At 32.2% G+C, this 21,520-nt stretch overlaps 3 protein-coding genes across 3 annotated transcripts; 1 reads left to right on the forward strand and 2 right to left on the reverse strand.

Moving 5' to 3' along the window:
- Nucleotides 1-5,416: 5,416 nt before the first annotated feature.
- Nucleotides 5,417-12,598, reverse strand: LOC120252828. The gene is made up of 9 exons (XM_039260999.1): nucleotides 12,469-12,598; nucleotides 11,898-11,978; nucleotides 11,047-11,167; nucleotides 10,836-10,930; nucleotides 9,804-9,875; nucleotides 9,301-9,645; nucleotides 9,071-9,179; nucleotides 6,195-6,378; nucleotides 5,417-5,963 (listed from the first exon to the last, which is right to left on the reverse strand). The coding sequence occupies exons 1-9, from the start codon at nucleotides 12,490-12,492 to the stop codon at nucleotides 5,870-5,872; spliced, it is 1,125 nt and encodes a 374-aa protein (XP_039116933.1). The 5' UTR covers nucleotides 12,493-12,598; the 3' UTR covers nucleotides 5,417-5,869.
- A 700-nt stretch (nucleotides 12,599-13,298) lies between these two features.
- Nucleotides 13,299-17,590, reverse strand: LOC120252869 (adenine phosphoribosyltransferase 1, chloroplastic-like). The gene is made up of 6 exons (XM_039261069.1): nucleotides 17,442-17,590; nucleotides 17,249-17,359; nucleotides 16,458-16,550; nucleotides 15,123-15,272; nucleotides 14,757-14,815; nucleotides 13,299-13,649 (listed from the first exon to the last, which is right to left on the reverse strand). Exons 1-6 carry the CDS (start codon nucleotides 17,521-17,523, stop codon nucleotides 13,596-13,598), a joined length of 549 nt encoding a protein of 182 aa, XP_039117003.1. The 5' UTR covers nucleotides 17,524-17,590; the 3' UTR covers nucleotides 13,299-13,595.
- Nucleotides 17,591-20,724: 3,134 nt separating this feature from the next.
- Nucleotides 20,725-21,273, forward strand: LOC120252895 (zinc finger protein ZAT10-like). The gene has a single exon (XM_039261095.1). The coding sequence runs from the start codon at nucleotides 20,725-20,727 to the stop codon at nucleotides 21,271-21,273; it is 549 nt and encodes a 182-aa protein (XP_039117029.1).
- The last annotated feature ends 247 nt before the right edge of the window (nucleotides 21,274-21,520 follow it).

Raw genomic sequence — 21,520 nt, forward strand, 5'->3', positions numbered from 1 at the left:
TAAGTGATAACTTTTTTTTTTTTGGGTTAACAGGTATATTGGTTGGAAGGAAAAGAAATAGTTTTAAAGTGCAAGTGGGTAATTAAGTTGTGGAAATATTATTGTGTTATTAGTTGAGGGACTTGTACAAAATACAAGAAGAGTAGTACTTGACTCCATGTCACTTTTAGGATTATGTTTTGTTGGGTCTTGGAGTTTTTATAGAAGATCATATGTCATGATTTTCATTTTGTAAATTGATTGGGATTGAGTATATTGAAAGAAAATGTATCACTAATTCTTTGATTGCGAACAAAATAAATAAAATATAAAAAAAGTCAAGATGAGCGGTTAGTAGTTAAAAAGATCAAAAGACGTGCATAAGTCTTAGCGGAGTAAATGAGAATGGGGGCACGAGAACAAAGTTGTGCACATATGGGCGCTGGAATCACCCACACATAACTATGATTAAAAAAAAATTACTTTGATTGTGAAAAAAATCCCTATGTAATTTCATTTAGGAAGATTTATTAATGAGTTTGGATATTTTGTTTAAAATTTCTCAAATACTATACTAATATAATATTTTTATTCAACATAAATATGATCTTTCTGTATTTTTTTCCCCCAAATATAGTTTATAGTTTTTATTGTATGGTGCTCTCCAAAGAGTAACTCTTTTCAAAAGGTGATGAGATGAAGTTCTATTTTAAGAATTTTTGTGGTTCCAGAGAATTTCAATAAGAAGAAAAATTAACAGAGAGTTCTTTTTTCTCTTCTTAATTTTTTGGTCGTAAGAATATTAATTTTAAGAATGAATGATTATCAATCGAATGTCTCACTCTTGGATAGCGATAGCTTTTTTTTAACTCAAGAAAAGATTAACATTTTTATTTCATCAATTTTTAAGGCTATTGTTTTATCACTTATTTATGAAGTTTTATTAGTGATTTCTTTATATTTTTTTAAAAAAAGATAATAATAGAACGATTTATGTGAACCTACCCAACATAAATATCACCCCATCTGAAAATAATTTACAACTTTCATTATATTATTCTCTTTAATGAGCAATTCTGCTCAGAAGATTTTGAGTTAAAATTTTATTCTAAAAATTCTTCTAGTTCTCGAATAGGAATGGAAATCCCTTCCCATTTTTCTGCTTGACTCTTTGGTCTTAAAAATACTGGTTTTAAGAAACTAGTGATTGCCTTTCTCCAACTTTTACTATCCAACTTGCGGGTATTTATTTATTTACTTATAAGAATATACAGACATGAATGAAGAAAAAATTATTTATTCCTTCATTCATTTATTCCCTTGGCAAACATGACAGATAAAGAGGTTAAAAAATGATCATAAAGTTTGTCCAAACCATGAACCTGACACAAATATGTATAAGGTTGGACAAATTAAGCATCTTAATCACTCATAATATATATATATATATATATTCAATCAAGAGATATGTCACACAAATTTCATTAATCATGTTCATGGTCATGGTTTCCTCTACATAAACATATTAAGTAAATAAGAGATATAACCAAATCCAATGAATCTAATCACAACAACAACAACACTAAAGAGAATATATATATATATGTATATATATGATTAATTGAATGACAATATTAATGTTCATGAATAGATGAGGGAATGAGAAACATTAGCATGTTCTTTAAAAAAATGGATTAAGATTTGCAGGGTTGTGCTCTTAGATATTAACTTAAACTTTCTCTTTTTCTTTTTATGTTTTTTCATATAATTGAATTGTAGAACAAGTGACTGAGTTTTAATTTATCACTTTGTTAATTTATTAATTTAATCAATTTTTCAACTATTAACCTTGAGGTTATGAGTTTTTTTATTAAAGGTTAATCTGTAAGGAATACACCGCCTAAAATAACAAACAACAAACAAATTATCACGGTTCATTACAAAATTTAAATATTAAAAAATCGACGTTTGCAATAGTTTTCGTGAGTCATTTTGGAAGATCAAAACCTTGATGGAACAGAGATAATGTATAAGAATTCTTACCACGAACTGTTAATTTGTCCAAATAGCTTGATATTACTACTACATTAAATTTAAATGTTAATACATGGTTTTTGGTTTTGTACAATGTCAGGAGTTATTAGTACAATAACATTATACTGATCAACCATTAACTTATATAATTTAAACTACTAAAACATTAAATACATCAATTCAAACATCAAAATATCTAGTTTTGAAATTTGATAAATTAATAACAATTAACTACCAAGCATGTTACCAATTATATCACAGCTTTAATTTAGACTATGAATCCAAATTCATTCCAAATGTAAATTAATTAAATTTTATTATGAATTAAAAGTAAAAATAAAAATGTTAAACAGGTATATCTAAATTCTAAAGTAAGTATTGAAGATCAATAAAATTAATTAAAAGTAGTAAGTGAGACTGAGATTCTTTGGAATTTCTTTTTTCAATTTTATTTTAATTTTAATAATTAAAAAAAGAGGCATGAAATTTGAGGTAGATAATGAGCAAGAGTCCAGACAGCAGGCTTGCACGATTGTGGGAGAAAAAGAAGCACAGTTTCAAAGAGCAATGAGCTGGCTTCACAAAATAATATTAACTCCTTTTTTTTATTTTATTAGTTTTCTTTATATATATATATATATATATATATTATATTATAACAAACTCTGATTAATTAATAATTAAGTTCATCCATTCTATGTACGATTTGATGGATTATTATACGCAATGATAGTTTAATTGGAAGTTAGAGTTTTAATTATATTTCATTCTTCTAACATGTAGGACTTAACCTTCTACATAACCAAAAGCTTTTTCAAGGATTAATTATTTTTTTATTTAAAAAAAATTGGGCAAGCTATCTAAATCTTATTTATTTGATTAGAGATGGAAATAAAATATTAATTTTTATAGTATAAATCATCTGGAGACGTTCATAAAACGTCGGTAGATTTTAAAAAGATCAAAAAGACGGGATAGATGAGACAAACAAAGAGAACAACCAAAAATTGTACTGATTAAGAAAAAGATAGTTGGGTATGTTGGTTTTTTCATATTTTCTCTGTTGGAGTGTTAGTAGAAATCAGGTTGGCATGTTCAACTTAACATTATTCATATAAACAGTATAAATGAATGAGAATTGGCTATGCACTATTGAGGTTATGGTAATGACTGTTGAATTGAAATCTAATGATTCAGGACTGACATTCGTAGATTTTAAATCTACAAACGTCTTTAGATTCCTTAGAAGACACAGGCATATAGATACTATATATATAATTTTATTATTAATAATATTTGTTTAATTACAGAGTTTTTGTTTAACATGTGAATAATAAAAAGGACTGAAAATTATAAAACCCAAAAAACATGCAACTAATATTAGAAATGTAGATATTAACTAAATGGAATATCTCACATTCTCACTCCTGCCCTACTATTAGTCATTTAATATCAAAAAATAAAATAAATATCATTTAAAAATCAAAAACATTAAAAATCAAAATCTAAATGCTCCCACCAAACGAGTTTACAAAACCTGTTATAAAAATTACTTACAAACTGAAATACAAAATGAAATAACTATATAAATAATAAATGATTTATAAAATAAAATTAAAATAAAAATTCAATTATTATGACCAGAGGCACGTTCCTATTTATTTTTCATATATAGACTTTGTACAAGTATCCCAGTGACCGCGTATACTATACAGTACACTAGTGGTCCATCTTATTATTTTAATACAATGAATTGAAATTTCTAAAACAAACATTGATAATATTATTATTATAATATGCAAATATATTCCTAACGTACATAAGAATATATTAACATTAAGAGTTGAACACTGTTTATTTTCATACTATTTAAATGAATTAAATTCTAATGCTTATGTGAGCATTTTCAACTTGACAGCATACTACTCTTGATTATATTAACACCCTGTCATTCTTTTAATAGAAAAAGACTAATTTGCCTCTTCAATAACACCAAATTAGTGTTTAATCATCTGTTAAACACTTCCATTTAGTTGGGAACAATACTACTTTTTTTTTTCATTGACCTAACCAATCTATACTATATATATGTTAGATGAAACTTGTACTTTTGATTGCCATTAACGGTGTTAACTATAAGATCATCATTCATTTAAAATTAAATTATATAACATGAAAACATATATTTATGTTTAAAATTTATTAATCTCTTCTAAAACTCTACTTAAAAAATTTAAATTTTAAAAATCAAACAAAATCATGCTGAAAAATTATTTTTTTTAATAACATGTGATTTTTTTACATAAATAGATAATTTTGCCCCTATAAAAAATAAAAACATAACATCATAAAATTAGGAAAAAAATTTGTCTTCATTTTACAAATCTCGAAACTACGAAAGTTTTTTTTAATATATATTTTTCCCTATATATAAACAGCCATACATATGCAAAAATCACTGTATTCTAAAACTAGTATAAGAGACATATGGGGTTGCATACACATGAAAATAATAATAATAAATAAATAAATGTTAGCATTCTCAATAAGAGACATGATAAAGGATTAAAAAAAAAAATTAGGGACAACCAGTGGAAAGATGACAAAAGGAGTCCACAGCAAAATAAAAAAAAGTAAAGAGAGTCCACAGCAAGCAAAACCACATAAACACTGACATCTCAACTAATCTAATCATTCAATTAAATAATAATCATACCTTGAAACTGAACAATAATAAATTTGTGGTCCATGTACACTAAAACAGTGTGATGCATTTATAAATCATGTACCTAGAAAATTAAACTGCCTCTAAATTGAATTTCCAACTCATCATGATTCACACCAAATAAGTAGGCATTATTCAGCATCAAATACAACTTCAGTAAAGAGAATACTTCAGTAAAAATCAGAGATGAAAAGAAAAAGAACAGAGAAACTGTATTTTCCAACTAGTTAATTGAAATCATTAAGAAATAAAAAAATATAAGGAAGGGAGATTCAAAAGATGAACAGTAATGAAAGGGTGGACTTGAAACTTCTGACTTAGAGAAATATCTCAATAAGGTAATAAGGTTGGCTTCATGCATTTGGTTTTTCAAAACAGATAAACAAATGGGAGTTGACCAAAATTCCCAATCACCACCGAAAACTAAGTTGAACAATGTTAAGTCAAACAGTTTTAAATTAGGAGCTCCTATTCTCCACATCCAAAATCCAAAGTCAACTCCAACAGTGCTAAGCACATGGCCTGCTAGACAAGGTTTATCCAAAAATTAAGTCTATATGTATAGTTTATACCAGCAGAAAGGTATTAAGTCAATGAGAACAAGTATTACGCCTAACAAATGGTTTTCAATATATATGTCACATAATCAACTTAATAGAGTCAATTAAACTACCAAACTACCGAAATCCCAGTTTCTTTTCTCCCACAAATAGTCATACATTTGATGAGCAAAATCATAACAGATAATTCACCGAAAGCCTTATATCAGATATTCATGGTTTTTTTCTCAGGCTTTAGACTCATACTTCACAATGATCATACATTTATTTGGAGATATAGTGAAAGGCTGAAAACAAAATTTAAAGGACTGATTCGAAAGGGCGAACAAGGCGGAAGACACAATAGCTTCTAAACTTCAATGTAGAATCATGCATGGTATGAGGGGGAAAAACAACCCGAGAAATGCAGAGCTAATGTTTCAGAAAAATCTTAGCCCTTTTAACAGATGAAGCCAGTATTTTTGAATTCTCCACGGCAGAATAAAAGTTACTATTATCGACATTGACCTTGAGATCCACTGGTATGGAAATAGGCAGTAGTAGTATATAAAACAACTGAGCAGGGATGAACTCACTGAGGTTCCTCTTCGCCTTCAGGATGACTTTCACCAAGACTGCTTTGTGCCAGCCGGTAATACAAGATGCCCATTGTTGTCATACATGCTCTGCACAAAAAGATGAGATTTTCATAATTGAGCTCATTTACTTGAATTTCTGCAAGAAATCATGTTATTAGCAAACTGCCGGGACTTAGAACTCTCGATACCCAGCGAGGAAATGTACATGAAGAGCAAAGATAACTCCTGATGTGAAAAAAAATGAAACCACCAACCATATATCTAGAGTTAAGAGGGAATTGTGGCCATGGTGTATAAGTAATGCAAAAAAAAACTTACATAATTGCCATCATCAGCAAGATTTTTCGCGGGTCCATCCTGGATGATTTCTGATGGCGTGACTTCCCTTCACCATCAACTTTGTTAGACCCTTCTTTTCTTGGAGGTGCAGTAACTGGTAGAGTTGGCAGGGCACTTGACCAAAAAGGTAGTAGCATCCTAAGGAACTTATGACGGAAAGGACCTGAGATGGTGAATTGACAGGAAATTCAAATTAAGCCTCATGTTGAGAAAATTTTTGCTTACCTAGATCACTAGAAATGCACACAGGTTACTTGCATGAGATTGTGCTGCAATTTAATACTTCAGGCTTTTCCATGGTTAATTAATGGCCTAATGCTAACACTTTATCTTTGTTATCAGCACCTGATGATCAATGGCTCATGCTGCATGTGTGCCTCCATAATTCAGCATACCACTTTCAAGCCAAACTACTACTATATTGACCTAAAGCACATCTACACCATCACAAGAAACAGCAAAGTTCTGGATACAACACCAGTCCTTTCCACTTCAAATGGTACAGCATGCTCCTTTTTCCCAACCCCAACTGGAATTTTACCATGGGCCTCGAGAGATAGCATAGTGAATAAATAAATTACTACATTCAGGTTACAATATCTTTACATGAAAATATTAAAAAAAAATAAAATAAAATGCAACCATTGAATAATTTAAGACATGCTTTCACAATTGTAGACCTATGATGATTTTCCTACAGACAATAACTTGAATATAATGCATCTCCAAAATATAAGCAATAGTACAAATTATAAGCAATAGTTTGTTTGGTCAAAATATAAGCAAGCATGTAATTTACATAAGCAAGTGATTTATATGCAAATATGGTTCACTTGTTAGCAATAATTCATATAGTTGACGGAATTGGTCAGATACAGAAGAATATTGGTCAGCTATGTTTAGCTTAGATTGAGGTGATCAGAACCACTCAAATAAACTCACTATTATCTAATTGTTTACAATTGCCTAGACAGAAAATTGCTGAAATCTAGTCAATCGTGTGTAGGTGTGTGTACCTTAAATCACATGGAAATTGCTAGCATCTAGCCTTAGTTATGCCATTTCACACCACTTCAACAGACTAAAACAAGTCATACTAATTAATAGGGCACATAGATCCTTTTATGGCCTAGATTATTAATTTCACCATAGTGAATTCAAAATACCAGGGGTGCAACTACACCTTTTGAAGTCATATCTTTCATGTTCTTTGCCAGGTATGTTCATTTCTGATGGAAAGGTATGGTACAGTTTTAAGGCAGATTTTTATGTTTAGTTGTCACCAGCTAGCACACTTATTTCCATCAGAAAATCAAATTGTTTGAATAGAGATATATGTGAAGATAGAAGAAGTTCAAGAATATATACATCCAAAATTCCAAGTCCAAGAATATTTTGAGTGTATACCCACAGTACAAAAACCAAAAGAAATTGTTGATGTGGAGAACATAAAATTAAAAAGTAATGATTACAATATAAAAGAAGTTTGGAACATACACTTAAATTTTGTTTTAGACTCAGCAAAGAAAATGTGGCCTTAACCTAAGTTTACCAACACTGACCACTTTAAGCTTTATATATGATAGTTTTTCACAAACATATAACTGATGGTTATATATGAAACCTTAAATGTTTAGGAATGTACATATACACGGTATAAGAGACATTACACTTATTTTCCAACATTATTAGTTAATAATAGATAGTCGAATGGACTCAAGGATACATATATATATATATAAAGGAATTTCAATTTTTCAGGGTACATATATATATATAAGGACAAACTTTTGAGGGTACACGCGTAATATAACCCTATATATTATTAACCAACCAATCAAACACCGAGCAACTTGCTTCACCTTTATGGGCATATTGGACAAAATCTGATCAGTTTTGGCCAACTTTAAATCATATATGGCCACTAGCAAATGTCAATTGAATCATCAAATAACATTTGGCTAGAACTGAGTTTCAATGATTCACAGATCAAGTTCGGGCAACTACTTTAGACCACATTTAACCCTAGCAGCTCCAACCACATCAGACCATGGGTATTGTCAATAGATCGAGTTCTAGCAGGCCAACATTTACCGTTCCACCTAACTCAAACCATATTTCAACAATTAATTTCATTATGTGCAACCATATCAAACTATAGTTGGTTTGTGTGAGACGAATCCTAACATTCATAATTTTTATCCTTTGCTTCAAAAGGTGCGATTTTCAGTAGTGGCCATGGAGATTATGCACTCAAACTATAGTTGTTAATTCAATTAACCGGAAAACAAATTACCAAATACCCAATTTTTCCCCCTAGAATCTGAAAACCAGAATTTCTATAAATTGAACTAACCAAAAACCAAAATTTTTTAAAAACCCCAAAAACTGAACAGAATAACCAAAAAAAAATATATATATTCATTTTTTATATATTTTTATGATTTTCATCTATATATAATATTATATAGAATTCTGTTAAATGAAAACAGAATTTTTTATAATTAACTGAAAACCAAAACAAAATAATATAACCAAAAACCCGAGATGTTTATGATTAACCTTGAACTGAAAGTTAAAAAAAAAAATGGTTCAGTTAATTAAGTAACCGAACCATTTGCACACCCTCTAAACCAGACATCTGCAAGAATGACTTTCCAAACAATTGCAACATTGATAGGAGAATGTTAGGAAGGCAAAATAGACCTATCCAAATTGATAAAATATCAGTTAATCTGAGGCAACCTGCGAGAAGTCTATCCAAAAACAAGACTGCCTAAGAAAACGCCAATGGTTGATAGAATAATAGTGCAACTGAAGTTATTCAGTCCAAAGATAGAGATTTAATTAGTTACCTCTCCTAGAATACTTCTTGTGGCTGCCATCTTCATCATCAGCATAGTAAGAAATTTCAGAGTTTTGCCGATCAACTGGATAAGAACCCTTTCTTGTTGTGGCACCAGGCTACATAACACAAAAGCACATATAGCAATTCATTGGCATATGCATACATTGGAAGTACAAGGTTAGCCAAGGCATCCGACTACAAAAAAAAAGCCCCACAATTTACTCAAGCATTACTTACACCTACAGGACTTGAACTTTTCATGATACTGGGATCATGATCTGACATGAGCTGGTTTCCCACAGAACCGGAGCCATCTATTTCAATAATATCTTGTTCTGGAATTTTCAAAGCAGATGTTCCAGCAGTTGAAATGTACATATCATTTGGGAACTTCTCATCCCTGGGAAAAGAAGATGATAAGCTCGTATTGCTGACAGAACTATATGGATTTGAGTTATTCTTTGATCTGTCATCAGCCACACTGACAAGGGGGTCTGATGCAAAAGGAGGAGGAGGAGGACGATTCTCCACATCAGGCAAAGGAACCAGGTGACTGCCAAATATGTTTTTCTCTAAGCCACTCTGAAATGGAAGAACTTCCATTAGAATAACATATGGTTCAGAAGCATAGCTAGAGGACAATAGCACTAAATTGTGGTATAGCCATGCAGAAGAAAGACTAAAAATCATCAGGACAAAGGATGGTAGTTATAATGGTACAAGTAAATGATGACTCCTACCAGAATTATTGCCTCCTTCAACTTTGAGTGAAGGCGAGAACCTGTATCTTTGATGCTTTTCGGCGGCCATATCTGCAAAATAGAAATAACATTCTACTTATGACAAACAAACCCAACCACTAGTGCTTTTATTAGAAGTAACAGAAGTAATGTGGGCATGTGTGGTGACTTGGGGACGGAGGTCCAAGTGTGGATAGGCTGGCAAATCAGTGGCTTCTGTGAGCAGATAATGCAGGTAAGACCTAGTTACAAAATGGAGAATGTTCTGTAAGTCATGCCTCTTGGAAATGGTTGGTTCATCAGTTCATGGGATCTTTATACATTCCCATGTTTGGGGAGAATGTTTGGCTGAGTAGTATTGTGTTAGAAAGAACTTTATGCAATATTGGTGTTACAATATATATATATATACATATATAAATTAAATTACAATAAAAGAATGCTACTTCTTGTTGAAATGTAGTTATAATGATTATTTCACAAATTCCTCCATAGATGAAAATTTGACTGATATCCAAATTGCATTTCATGACTGAGAGCACCATAAGCACTGAAGATCATCTTCCCTAACCAACACCAGAGACGCAGACATGTTAGATACACTAGCAACAGATCAGGACAACAAGAGGTGGTTTTTCTTGAGAGGTTTCCTTGAGATAATCAGTTCCTTCTGCAGAAGGATAGCCTTTTCCCAAATCCTCATTACCCATCTTCTAACTTATTCTAACTCATTTATATCTAGCCAGAATCTCTCATTAATCTATAATGGAAAGGGAACTGGAAGAAAATGGGGTAACCATACAAAAGTAGCTGTACAACAGAATGCAGTTCGCCTTTGTTTTTTCTTTTATTTTTATTTAGTAGTACGACATGACAGTAGAAACAAACTGATCAAGGCTTGCAGTGGACCATTTGGCCATGGTTCAATTGAGAAGAAAAATGATTTGAAAGCATATTAAAACCACAGCAAACACACCTTAGGAACAACAGAGGATTAATATTAAGAACATAAATCTTGATAAGTAATCTTACAGGAGATGAACATGCCGGACAGACATATCCTGCTGGTGCAGTTTGAGGGGGAAAATTTCGAATATGTGACACTAAACATTCTGTGTGCATGAGATCTGTATGAGCCAAAAAAAACTATTAACACAGTTGGGTCACGGGTGAAATTTTCTTGTTAAGGAAAATATATATAAACATAAGAGCAAACTATAATAGTATAATAAGGTTAACATACGCAAGCAACCCAATCGAGTAGTTTGAGAATTGCTTTCAGCTTCAAGGCCAGCATTACAAAGAGAACATGTGGGTGGCCAATCATATTCTCCATCAACAACCCAATCAGAGTACTTTTTTACCTGCAATATTAATAAAAAAATACATATTTAAATATCCTTATGAGAAGATTACAAGTTATGTGAAATCACTCGAATTTGGGTCCCATTAGAATCAAGGGCTGGTTTAGTAGTATGTCCATAGGGATCTTAAGTTACATTGGACTAATGATATGTTTCACAGAAAGGAAAAGGCAATAAAATGATAACCATGCTACAGCTATTAGCACATAACTTATCACTGGTCATTAATGCTAATTAGAGAAGCAAGCATAACCATCACTCAATATTCCTCTCTTAAAATTGAAAGATAGCACAACAACATCACAATCCTGGACGCTAAAAAAAATGAAAAATGAAAATCCTCATCCAAATATTAAAGGAACAATAAACATTAAAACAACTGCTTCATCTACCTTACATTTCGAGGCTATTCCACAGACCCTACTAAAAACTATCAAATAACATACTAAACCATTGATCCAAACTGTTCATGGCATCGGTTGAGTTATTCAGGTCCTAGGGAGTTGACAAGGTGAGCTACTAGTTTTCTGATACGAGAGATCCATGCTAGTCCCTCTATACATATTTAAATGCAATCTTGGTTCATTAGCAAAAGTTAACATCTTTATACTTGATTATCATTTCCAAAATATAATAAATCTAAATAATGCAACAGAATGTATTACCATCAAGACGGGATAAGATCCATCAACAGAAAAATTCAATATACAGCAAAGTATAAAATGCTTACCACACAAATTTGGTGTTCTGGAAAGCATACACATTCACCACAAACAGGAACCTTGTGCACAAAGCAATAAAGTCTGGTCGCCTGGAATCATGAAACTCTCATTGCATCAGAATCATCAAATACCTTAAAAAAATGTTTATAATTCTGAGCTGTACCCTATCAAATATCAAATGAAGACAAACAGATACTCAAAATCACAGTCAAGAATGCAAATAAACTCGTGAACAAAATCCTACCCTAATTCTCCCACAACCTCATCTCCAGCAATCACAGCTAAAATAATTCAAAACGCACACAGACCGGAGGCTGAGAAATTTCCTAAGCCTCAAAATCGTCAATCTCAACACCAAAAAACCTAATTGAAATCCAAATCGAATTCAACAGAACAAATGAATCCACCGAAGAAATTAAACTAAATTCATACAGTGATATTTACAGATCTAAGCACTTGATATCATCGTTGTTTTCCTTCAAATTTTCTCAGAAACAAATCAAAGACTGAAATCAAAGCAAGAAACAAACGATAACCAATTCAACATCGCATTTTCAAACTAGAATCAAGTGAGAATACCTTGCGGCATTTGCAGACAACCATGGCATCAACCCTAGACCTTCGAATCACATGATCGAAAGCTCCAACGCGACAGAGAGAGAGAGAGAGAGAGAGAGATCTGGAGAGTGAGAAGAATGAAACGCGCAAGCAATCTAAAGAACAGAGAAATCCAATAAATCAGAGCCGTCGGTTTGAGATCTAATCAAGAAGAGAGCACGGTTCGGTTCGGTTCTTTTAAACCGAACTGAACCGAAACCACAATGAGCTTGTTTGGTTTAATTTGATTTATTTTATTTAATTATATAAAAAAAATGGAGCATATCAATCTAAAACACCTGCATTATTAGTTTATCAATAATATTTATTATTTGGTCATGATATTTTGATTATTATTTTTAAAATAACAAATTTCTCTTGCTTACTAGACATGAGAATTTTATTTTATATAATAATGTTTAAATAGGAAAGAAGTTTTATTAATTAATAAAAATAATAAATCAATGTGATTTGGTTCAAAGTAATTGGGACCCAATTCTATTTAAGGCAGGTAGATCTTTAGGTGGGGTTGCATTTGAGACACTGAATCTATTTCAGACTGAATAGTATTACTCATAAACGGAAGGAATTAGTTATATATTTAAATAAAGCATCCAAGAGAACCACCCAACCTTTAGAAACATTGAAAGGGGCCTCAAAGACTATGAATTGGATGCTTGTAAAAGACATGCATTATAATTATAAGCTGTTCTAGCATTGCATTATTTGGTACTTTGATCATTCATTCCATCATGTTTGGCCACACTTTAGCATGACCACCAAACTCTATAATGAGATCTATGAGCTCTATCTCATTGTAAACAAATTAAATTAAGATAACCAGAATGTATGATGTTTCCATAATGAAACCATACATAATACAAGCCAAAAATTCAGCTGATAAGTTAGTATAGAGAAGATAGAGCATTAAACAACAGGCATATACCACCCTTAAATGTGTACGTCGTGTCCCGGGCACACGTATAAAATTGCAAGGAATAATACAGCATATTACCAAGCTTTCTCAGGTTTCGTCATCTTATTAATAAGTTGATCTAAGTTTACACCGAATAAGCAATACGATACTCTTTTATAATTTGTCGAGGGAATCAAGCCGCTTTCACAAGAACAAAGAGTGGTTTGTCTCCTAATCTCTTCCGACCCTGTGGGATTCAAGTTCTTGTTAGTCTACAGAATAAAATTAAACAAATAAACCCAAAAAAAAAACTTCAAATTTTACTAATTAATGTGCATAAAAACAATGATATAATTTTGCACAACAGGCCATGGCAAGGAGTTGGCAATTGAAAGAAAATTTGTTTATTAATCAATGATTGGGTGCATTTCTTTGTGTTTCTAATTGTCATCCACTAACTCAGCATTTGCATTTTAACAAGCATCAAGATCTTTCAGTAAATTTTATGACAAGGAAAAAGTGAGAGAAGAAATTGCAGCTTTAGTGGAATAATAGTTCAAGTTTGACTTTCAAATCAATTGCGTGAAGATTGGTGCATTTGTCTAGTTTCTAATTGTCATCTGCTAATTCAGCATTTAAATGTTAATGAGTATCTAGATCTTTCAGTAAATTTGATAATAAGAAAGTGAAAGAGAAGCAATTGTGAATTTAGACATAAGAATGGAATAATAGATCAAGTTTCAGAGTGATTTTCAAATCAATTGTGTGAAGATGCAACTTTAACATTACTTTGGAAATCATATTAAATTACAAGTTTTCTTACTTGAATTGCCTTATGCAAGTCACATTGTCTCTTCAATTTTCTTTTAATTTTCTTTTGTCAAATATGAATCCAATGACATACAATCAAGCAATTTGTGAGGGTTGAGGACATATTACCTTCATGTTCTTAGACATTTATGTACAATAATCAGATGGGAATCATAAATAAAACAGTACAAAGAATGAGATAGAACAGAAGAGCCAATGTGGAGACAATGATTCATAACAGCGTTGTGTTCAGCTTTAACATTAACTAAACATTTAAAATTCCATAGTGCAAGGAACTATTTTGTGCAAATCAACAATTACATGTTGAAGGAAATAATGAGGTCAAATTTAAGCCAATTGTATCTGACCTTTAAAAAATGAACGAAACTAGAATTTTATTTCATTGTTTTTCTTTTTCTTTTTTATCTGATTGGTTTTTTGATGGGATCATAAAAATTCAATTTGGATACTGATATAAGTTATTTAAATTTGTGCATGTTAAAGAAGTTTAATGCAGATTTTACGGATGGAAAAAGGTACTCACATTAAGCTCAGGCAGTTCAATGACGCAGGCACATTCAACCACCGCAGCCCCAACTTTTTCTGCAAAACAAATATGAAAAACATATAACAGTAATTTTGTGTGAAGGGCCAGAGGTTGAAAGATAAAATCCTGAATTAGAAGTCATTTGAAAACCAAAAAAGGTAATGAGGACAAAGTTACTGTCTTTCTGACATTAACAACAGCTCAGTGAATCATTCTTACTAAACCCAAACCGTATAAGTAGTTGATTTATCGTACTCAAAAATAAAGGAAACTATACATATGTAAGATCCAAGGGATACTAGATGCATGGTCAATTTTTATTCAGAAGAAAGTCAAAGAATCTATAGGTCAATCAAAAATTACCCAGTAAATTCATCGCAGCACAAAGAGTCCCCCCAGTAGCAATGAGATCATCAATAACAAGTGCTTTTTCTCCTGGCTCAACAGCTCCTACATGCATTTCCATCCTGTCTGTGCCATATTCTAAAGAATATTCTTCTGAAATGACTTTACCTAAAGCACCCAAGCATGTCAGAACTAACAAGTCAAGATTGAAAAAAGGGTACATAAACGAGTTACCACTTTTATTGAGAACTAATTAGCAAACAATAACTATATGACAACTGAGAGCCACACCTACTTAAGAACGAATAGCCAAGCGCAATAAGTCAGTATCATGAACAAATATATCCAATGTATACCATTCCACACAACCTTTATTCCCTATAGTTGCATAAGAAAATGATTCATGACCAAAAAGAGAAAATCTACAAAGCCAGCATAAGGTTCCAAGTACTTGACTTTTTCAAAGCCTTTCAAAATTTGGAAAATGATTCAACATTCTTAACATGTGCTGTGATTAAAGGCAATATACCAGAAGTCCTCACAAGAAAATTCAACAAAAGAAACAGGAAGTTCAGTAAAGTCTCATTTAAGAGCCCGTTTAATATGCAAGATTTCAAGGGGCAACACATGACAACTTCTATGATTATGTGTTTGATTTACAAATAGAGTGGGAGTACTCGTACAAACCACCAAATGAGTACAACACAACTTTCTTATTTTTTTTTACCACCAAAATCACAGTACAAAAATTCTATCGAAATATAGGACAACTTAAAATACAAAATTATCCCTATACTTCGCTAGAATTTTCGTGTTGACAACATCTATTATTATGTATTTGATTTTCTAATTTATTACTATAGTTGTTGACCCTCATTTTTGTGTGGAATTTCATTAGATTTTCATAAAAATATTGTTATGATTTTTTTTTATTACAAAACAAATATAGAATATTAAAAAGGTATTTTTTATAATTTTATTATTTTTTGTTCGATACTTATGCAAATCAAATACTAAACAACAAAAAAACTTTGTATTGTTCAATGGACATCAAACATAGAAACAACACAAACACTAACACTTTATGCTATACTTTAACAGTTTGTATTGTACTGTACTGCTTGGGCTATTCTCATAAATGAATCAAACGGACCCTAAGTGTATGCCCAGGAAGGAGAAAGGTGATAACTTAAGTTAATGCAAAACTACAATGAGGAAGCCTAACATATCAACAAATTCATAGTAAACCCATCATATTTGGCCCTCCTTCCCTTGGCCAAATTTCAGAAGAACAGGATCACAATGAGTGCAATTTATAAACGGTATAAGATGCTCGTATCATAGAAAATGCACCTGGCAACTTATTTGGCTTTCTCATGGGAACAAACTTTGCTCCGATGGCTAGAGCAATGGGAGGGCCAAATATGAACCCTCTTGCTTCAACTCCTGCACCAGCCATGAAGTGATAAAATTATCAATCAAAGTTCCATGTAAACATGTCAGTATAAAAATAAATGCAATACCATGTTTTTTCCAAAAAGATGATAGTATATATATATTCTCAAAAACAACCAAAAGCATCAAATTTTAAACTAATTTCTATTCAATTCCAATAATCAGTACCTTGCAAGAGTAGTTTTACTCCCTAAATGAAAAAAATAAAAATAAAAATATTATGTAGGTGGCAAAAGTTGGGAGAAAACCTTTATTTCCATGGAAATCCCATTCTCCCAAACTACCATGACCATCATGATAAATAAATATTAAAAAAAAAGGACACTTATTTTCCATTCAATAAGCAGTGTGATGATGGCAAAACACCAAACAAATGAATCCCTAGACTCCCTACATCACTACATGATAGTGATGACACTTGTTGATTCAATGGTAATCAAAACTATGGACAGTTGTCTACATTGCATGCATGGCGATCAGAACAACAAAGTGCATGTTTTTCTCTTACATAATCACAGATACGCCAACCTTCATAAACAAATGTCTTTTAGTAGCATAAATGCACCATCCTTATTGAATCACAGCATTTGTAACCAAATCCCAATTTTGTCATCACATGAAACAACAAACAACAATGAAACACTCCAGAAACCAAGAAAGTAGATACAATGATATGAATTAGGGTTTACCAGCAACAACCGAGATCCCTTTGTCCTTGTACCTCGCCACAAACAAGTCAATGGTGTCCCTGAAAACCTTGGGCTGAAGAAGCAGCGTAGTGATGTCCTGAAACTTGATACCTGCACGGAAATCTAGGGTTTAAACTAGAATCCAAAAAATCAACACAAAATTAGTAGAAAAAACCGAGTAAATGGGGATCACCGGGCTTGGGGAAGTCAGGGATGACGCGAATGGAGGACGCGATCCTCGTGAGGCGTAGATCGGCATCGTCCTGGGTCGCCATGGATCTCGGCCGGATCGAAGACGAGAGAGAAGTGAAGCGAGGTTTGGAGAAGAAGAAGCGACGAGAGATCTGAGAAGAAGTCGAGGAGGAGATGATCGGAGCTCGAAAAGGAAACGAGAAAAGGGACATGATAAGATCACGACCGTTGATGTCCCCTCTCCGTTTTGATCAACGGTTGAGATGGTGAGAAGGACAGATCGCCGATCTGGACCGTTGAAATGGGTGGCGGCTCTTATCGTACGGCCATACGGTTCGGAGGCGTTCGAGATAAAGACTTAACCGGAAGTGGGCTTGATTTCCGCTGATTGTTCCGTAAGTGGGTGATTTAAACCCTATTATGGAAAAGTAATAATATATATAGAGGATGCATTCTCTGTCAACGTTCACAGATTCGTAATCTGTGAACGTTGATATGGACCGATTGGATTTCAATCCAACGATCGCACACTCGCTCTATAAACGATGAATACAGTCGATTATTCATAAAGCAGCGATAAAAAGTGAAGCTACGATGTTTTAATCGACATCCATCAATTTTTAAAGACAAGCATTCAAATCAATCGCTTATCAACTATCATTGCAGATATCTCAGACGTCTACGTCGAAGATGATCAGTACATATATATATATATATATATATATATAACTAATTTTGTTTTTTTTTAAAAAAAAATAATTTTGTTGAATAATTTGAGTAGATGCATGCACTTAAACCCAATAATATGATAAAAGTGAATTAAAAGATATGTTTTTTTTAAATTTAAAAAATAGTATTTCAGTATGAAAGGAAACTATTATAACAAGACAAAAGAAATAATAATAAAATAAGATAATATGGGACCAAATGAGTTATGCATAATGTTGATGAAATATTACGGACTAATTATTTTTAAAAACAAAATTAGTTATATATATATATATATAACTAATTTTGTTTTTTTAAAAAAAAAATAATTTTGTTGAATAATTTGAGTAGATGCATGCACTTAAACCCAATAATATGATAAAAGTGAATTAAAAGATATGTTTTTTTTAAAATTTAAAAAAATAGTATTTTTGTATGAAAGGAAACTATTATAACAAGACAAAAGAAATAATAATAAAATAAGATAATATGGGACCAAATGAGTTATGCATAATGTTGATGAAATATTACGGAAAAAAAACATTGACAATGTCAGTAAAGGAGTTTTTGGCTATGAATTATATTTATATTATGATTTATCACTATAACATATATTCAATTGAGATTTGAATTTAAGACATTTGAATATCTCTGCACTGTATTTGTGGCAATGTAGATGAAAAAAATTTTTATTTTAATAAAATAAAATAAAATAAAAAATAGTATATATTTATTAAATTTGTTAAATAATTCGAGGATGTACACCACATGAATCTAGGAAGACAGCAAAAGTAAATTGAACTTACATGATTTTTTTTTTAATTTGAACAAAATAGTATATATGTACTAATGTACATGGAGTTACAATATATCAAAAACACTCTAATAAAAGACAAAAGTGGAATAAAATACCAATAAAAAAATAAATAATGAGAAGACAAAAGTGAGTCAAATAAAATGTTATGGAGATTATTTTCTCTAATAAAACAAAACTCTGATCGAAGATAGATAGACGATGTTAGTAAAACAAAATAAATTAAATTAATTAATGCTTTAAATTGGAAATAACGCTATGTTTTTGAAATATCCAAACTAATATATCAGTTTTCAAAAACAAAATTAAATATCTAGTGTTCTATTTATTTAAATTAATTATTCAAATTACTATGAAGTGGAGGTATGCATTGTTACTAGGCCTGTCCATGGGCCGGGTCGGACCGGGTTAAGGCTGGACTTTATCCATAATTATTAAAATTTAAGTTTATCCAAGCCGGCCCGATCCAAAAATCTGGGCCTTAACCCTTACTAGAACCCATCCAAATTTAATGACATCTACCTAAGGCACGCCACGCCCAAGCCTGCCCAAATAGATTTTTTATCAAATAATATATAAGTTATAAAAAAATTAATAATTATATTAATATATGAAGACCAAATATTATTTAACAAACACTTAAAAATTAAAATACAAAATGTAAATATTTATATAATTACAACAACTAAAATTCAAACATTTATAATCAATGATAATCAACAATAAATATATATTATATAAGTATATATAAAACTAATTAATAAATAATCAATAGAAATTCAAACCATTATATATAAGTACCTACAAAACTAATTAATAAATATATTTTATAATTCAGGCAGGACTGGACCACCCTAGGCTTTTAACAATGAAAACCAAACTCCGCCAATTTTTAAAATAGGTTTTTTTGTCCAAGCCCGGACATCGGACCTTATATATTTGTTCAAGCACTTCTATTTTTTTCGAACAGGCCTTCGGGGCTTAGATGAGTAGCCCGATCCCTTGGACAGGTCTAATTGTTACTCCTGCTTATTAATCAAGCAATATGAATTGATATTAGACTTGGTTAATTTGGTCAACAAAATAAACACATTTTTTAGGTTATTTACATAATACTTTTGCATTATTTGCTCCTCTAAAGAGTCTAAACCATATAATTATTGGTTTTTTTTTTAAATATCAATAAGCTGCCGAACAAAGAGAACCAAAGTGCAAAACGGCAAAAGTTACGCGAGTACACGTGGCATCAATACGATGCTTCGCACCAAAAACTCCCGTCCAACGTCGTCTTTATAGTTTATACAAACTCGCACAACCAATCAAAGAGCATCTCCCCTTGTGCTCCTCTGTTCCGCCAGATCAATTTACCTGCAGGGTCCTTCCGGGTCGGGTCATACAAAGCCAATCCAGATCCGAAACCCGGTACTCGAATCCGTTTCAACACTCATTTTATTTATTTATTAAATCCCGATCCTTTCTTATTACTGTATTAGAGACACTCTAACCTCACTCAAATTTAGTTAAGTTTATTATTAATTTTTATTTTTATTTTCACTCAATTCTTCAATCCAGTATCGGATCCGGGTCTTGCAACAGGGTTAACGGATCTCACTCTCACTCATGATTCACACTAGTGCAATGCCGGCTAAAGAGCACTTGTCCTTCTACACAACCAACCCCTTAACCTACTCCACCACCCTGCCAACTACCCTATATTAACTCTTCTCTCTGAACTCCACCACTCACGTCTCTTCTTCCAACCATGTCAGTTGCACCGCCGGGGCAACTTACCAGCGACTCAGAGAGCTGGGCGAAGCAGCGTAAGCGATCTAAACGCCACCACCGGTATCTCGACCACCCACCCAACGAAGAGGAATACTTAGCTCTATGCTTAGTCATGCTTGCTCGTGGTGGTTCTGGTCACCCCCCGGTGAGCCATGCACGTTCACCACTTCATCAAACTAAAACGTTATACAAGTGTTCCGTTTGTGATAAGACCTTTGGATCATACCAAGCTCTTGGAGGACATAAAGCGAGTCACCGTAAGCTTTCTCCGGCGGCGGCGGAGGACGGCACGTCGAGCTTGGTGGCTGCTAATGGAGGAAGAGTTCATAGGTGTTTGATTTGTAACAAGGTGTTTGGTTCTGGGCAGGCTTTGGGTGGGCATAAGAGGTGTCATTTTGATGGCACACCGGCGAGCGGCGGCGGCTGTGGCGGCGGAGGCGGTGGTGGTGGTGCGGTGGTGGAAGAGAGGAGAGGGTTTGACTTGAACTTGCCGGTGATGGAGGTCATGAGCACTTTGGCTTTGTAGAAGCCACAAGGTTGCTGCATGCTTCTTTAGAAGTTAGAACTTTGTTTGTTTATTATTTCATTTTTATTTATTTATACTTTTTTTAAGATTTAATTTGATTAATTTATTCTTTTATTGGTTGCTCAACTATGTTGTCTATAGGGTGAAATCTAATTAATTAATTATTTATTTATTTATTTTATTATAAATGTTAATTATTTATATGAGCATATTTAATAATTAAATTAAAAAATATATACATTAAAGA

This window comes from Dioscorea cayenensis, chromosome 24, assembly GCF_009730915.1.
Source record: "Dioscorea cayenensis subsp. rotundata cultivar TDr96_F1 chromosome 24, TDr96_F1_v2_PseudoChromosome.rev07_lg8_w22 25.fasta, whole genome shotgun sequence".
Classification (NCBI taxonomy): Eukaryota; Viridiplantae; Streptophyta; class Magnoliopsida; order Dioscoreales; family Dioscoreaceae; genus Dioscorea; species Dioscorea cayenensis.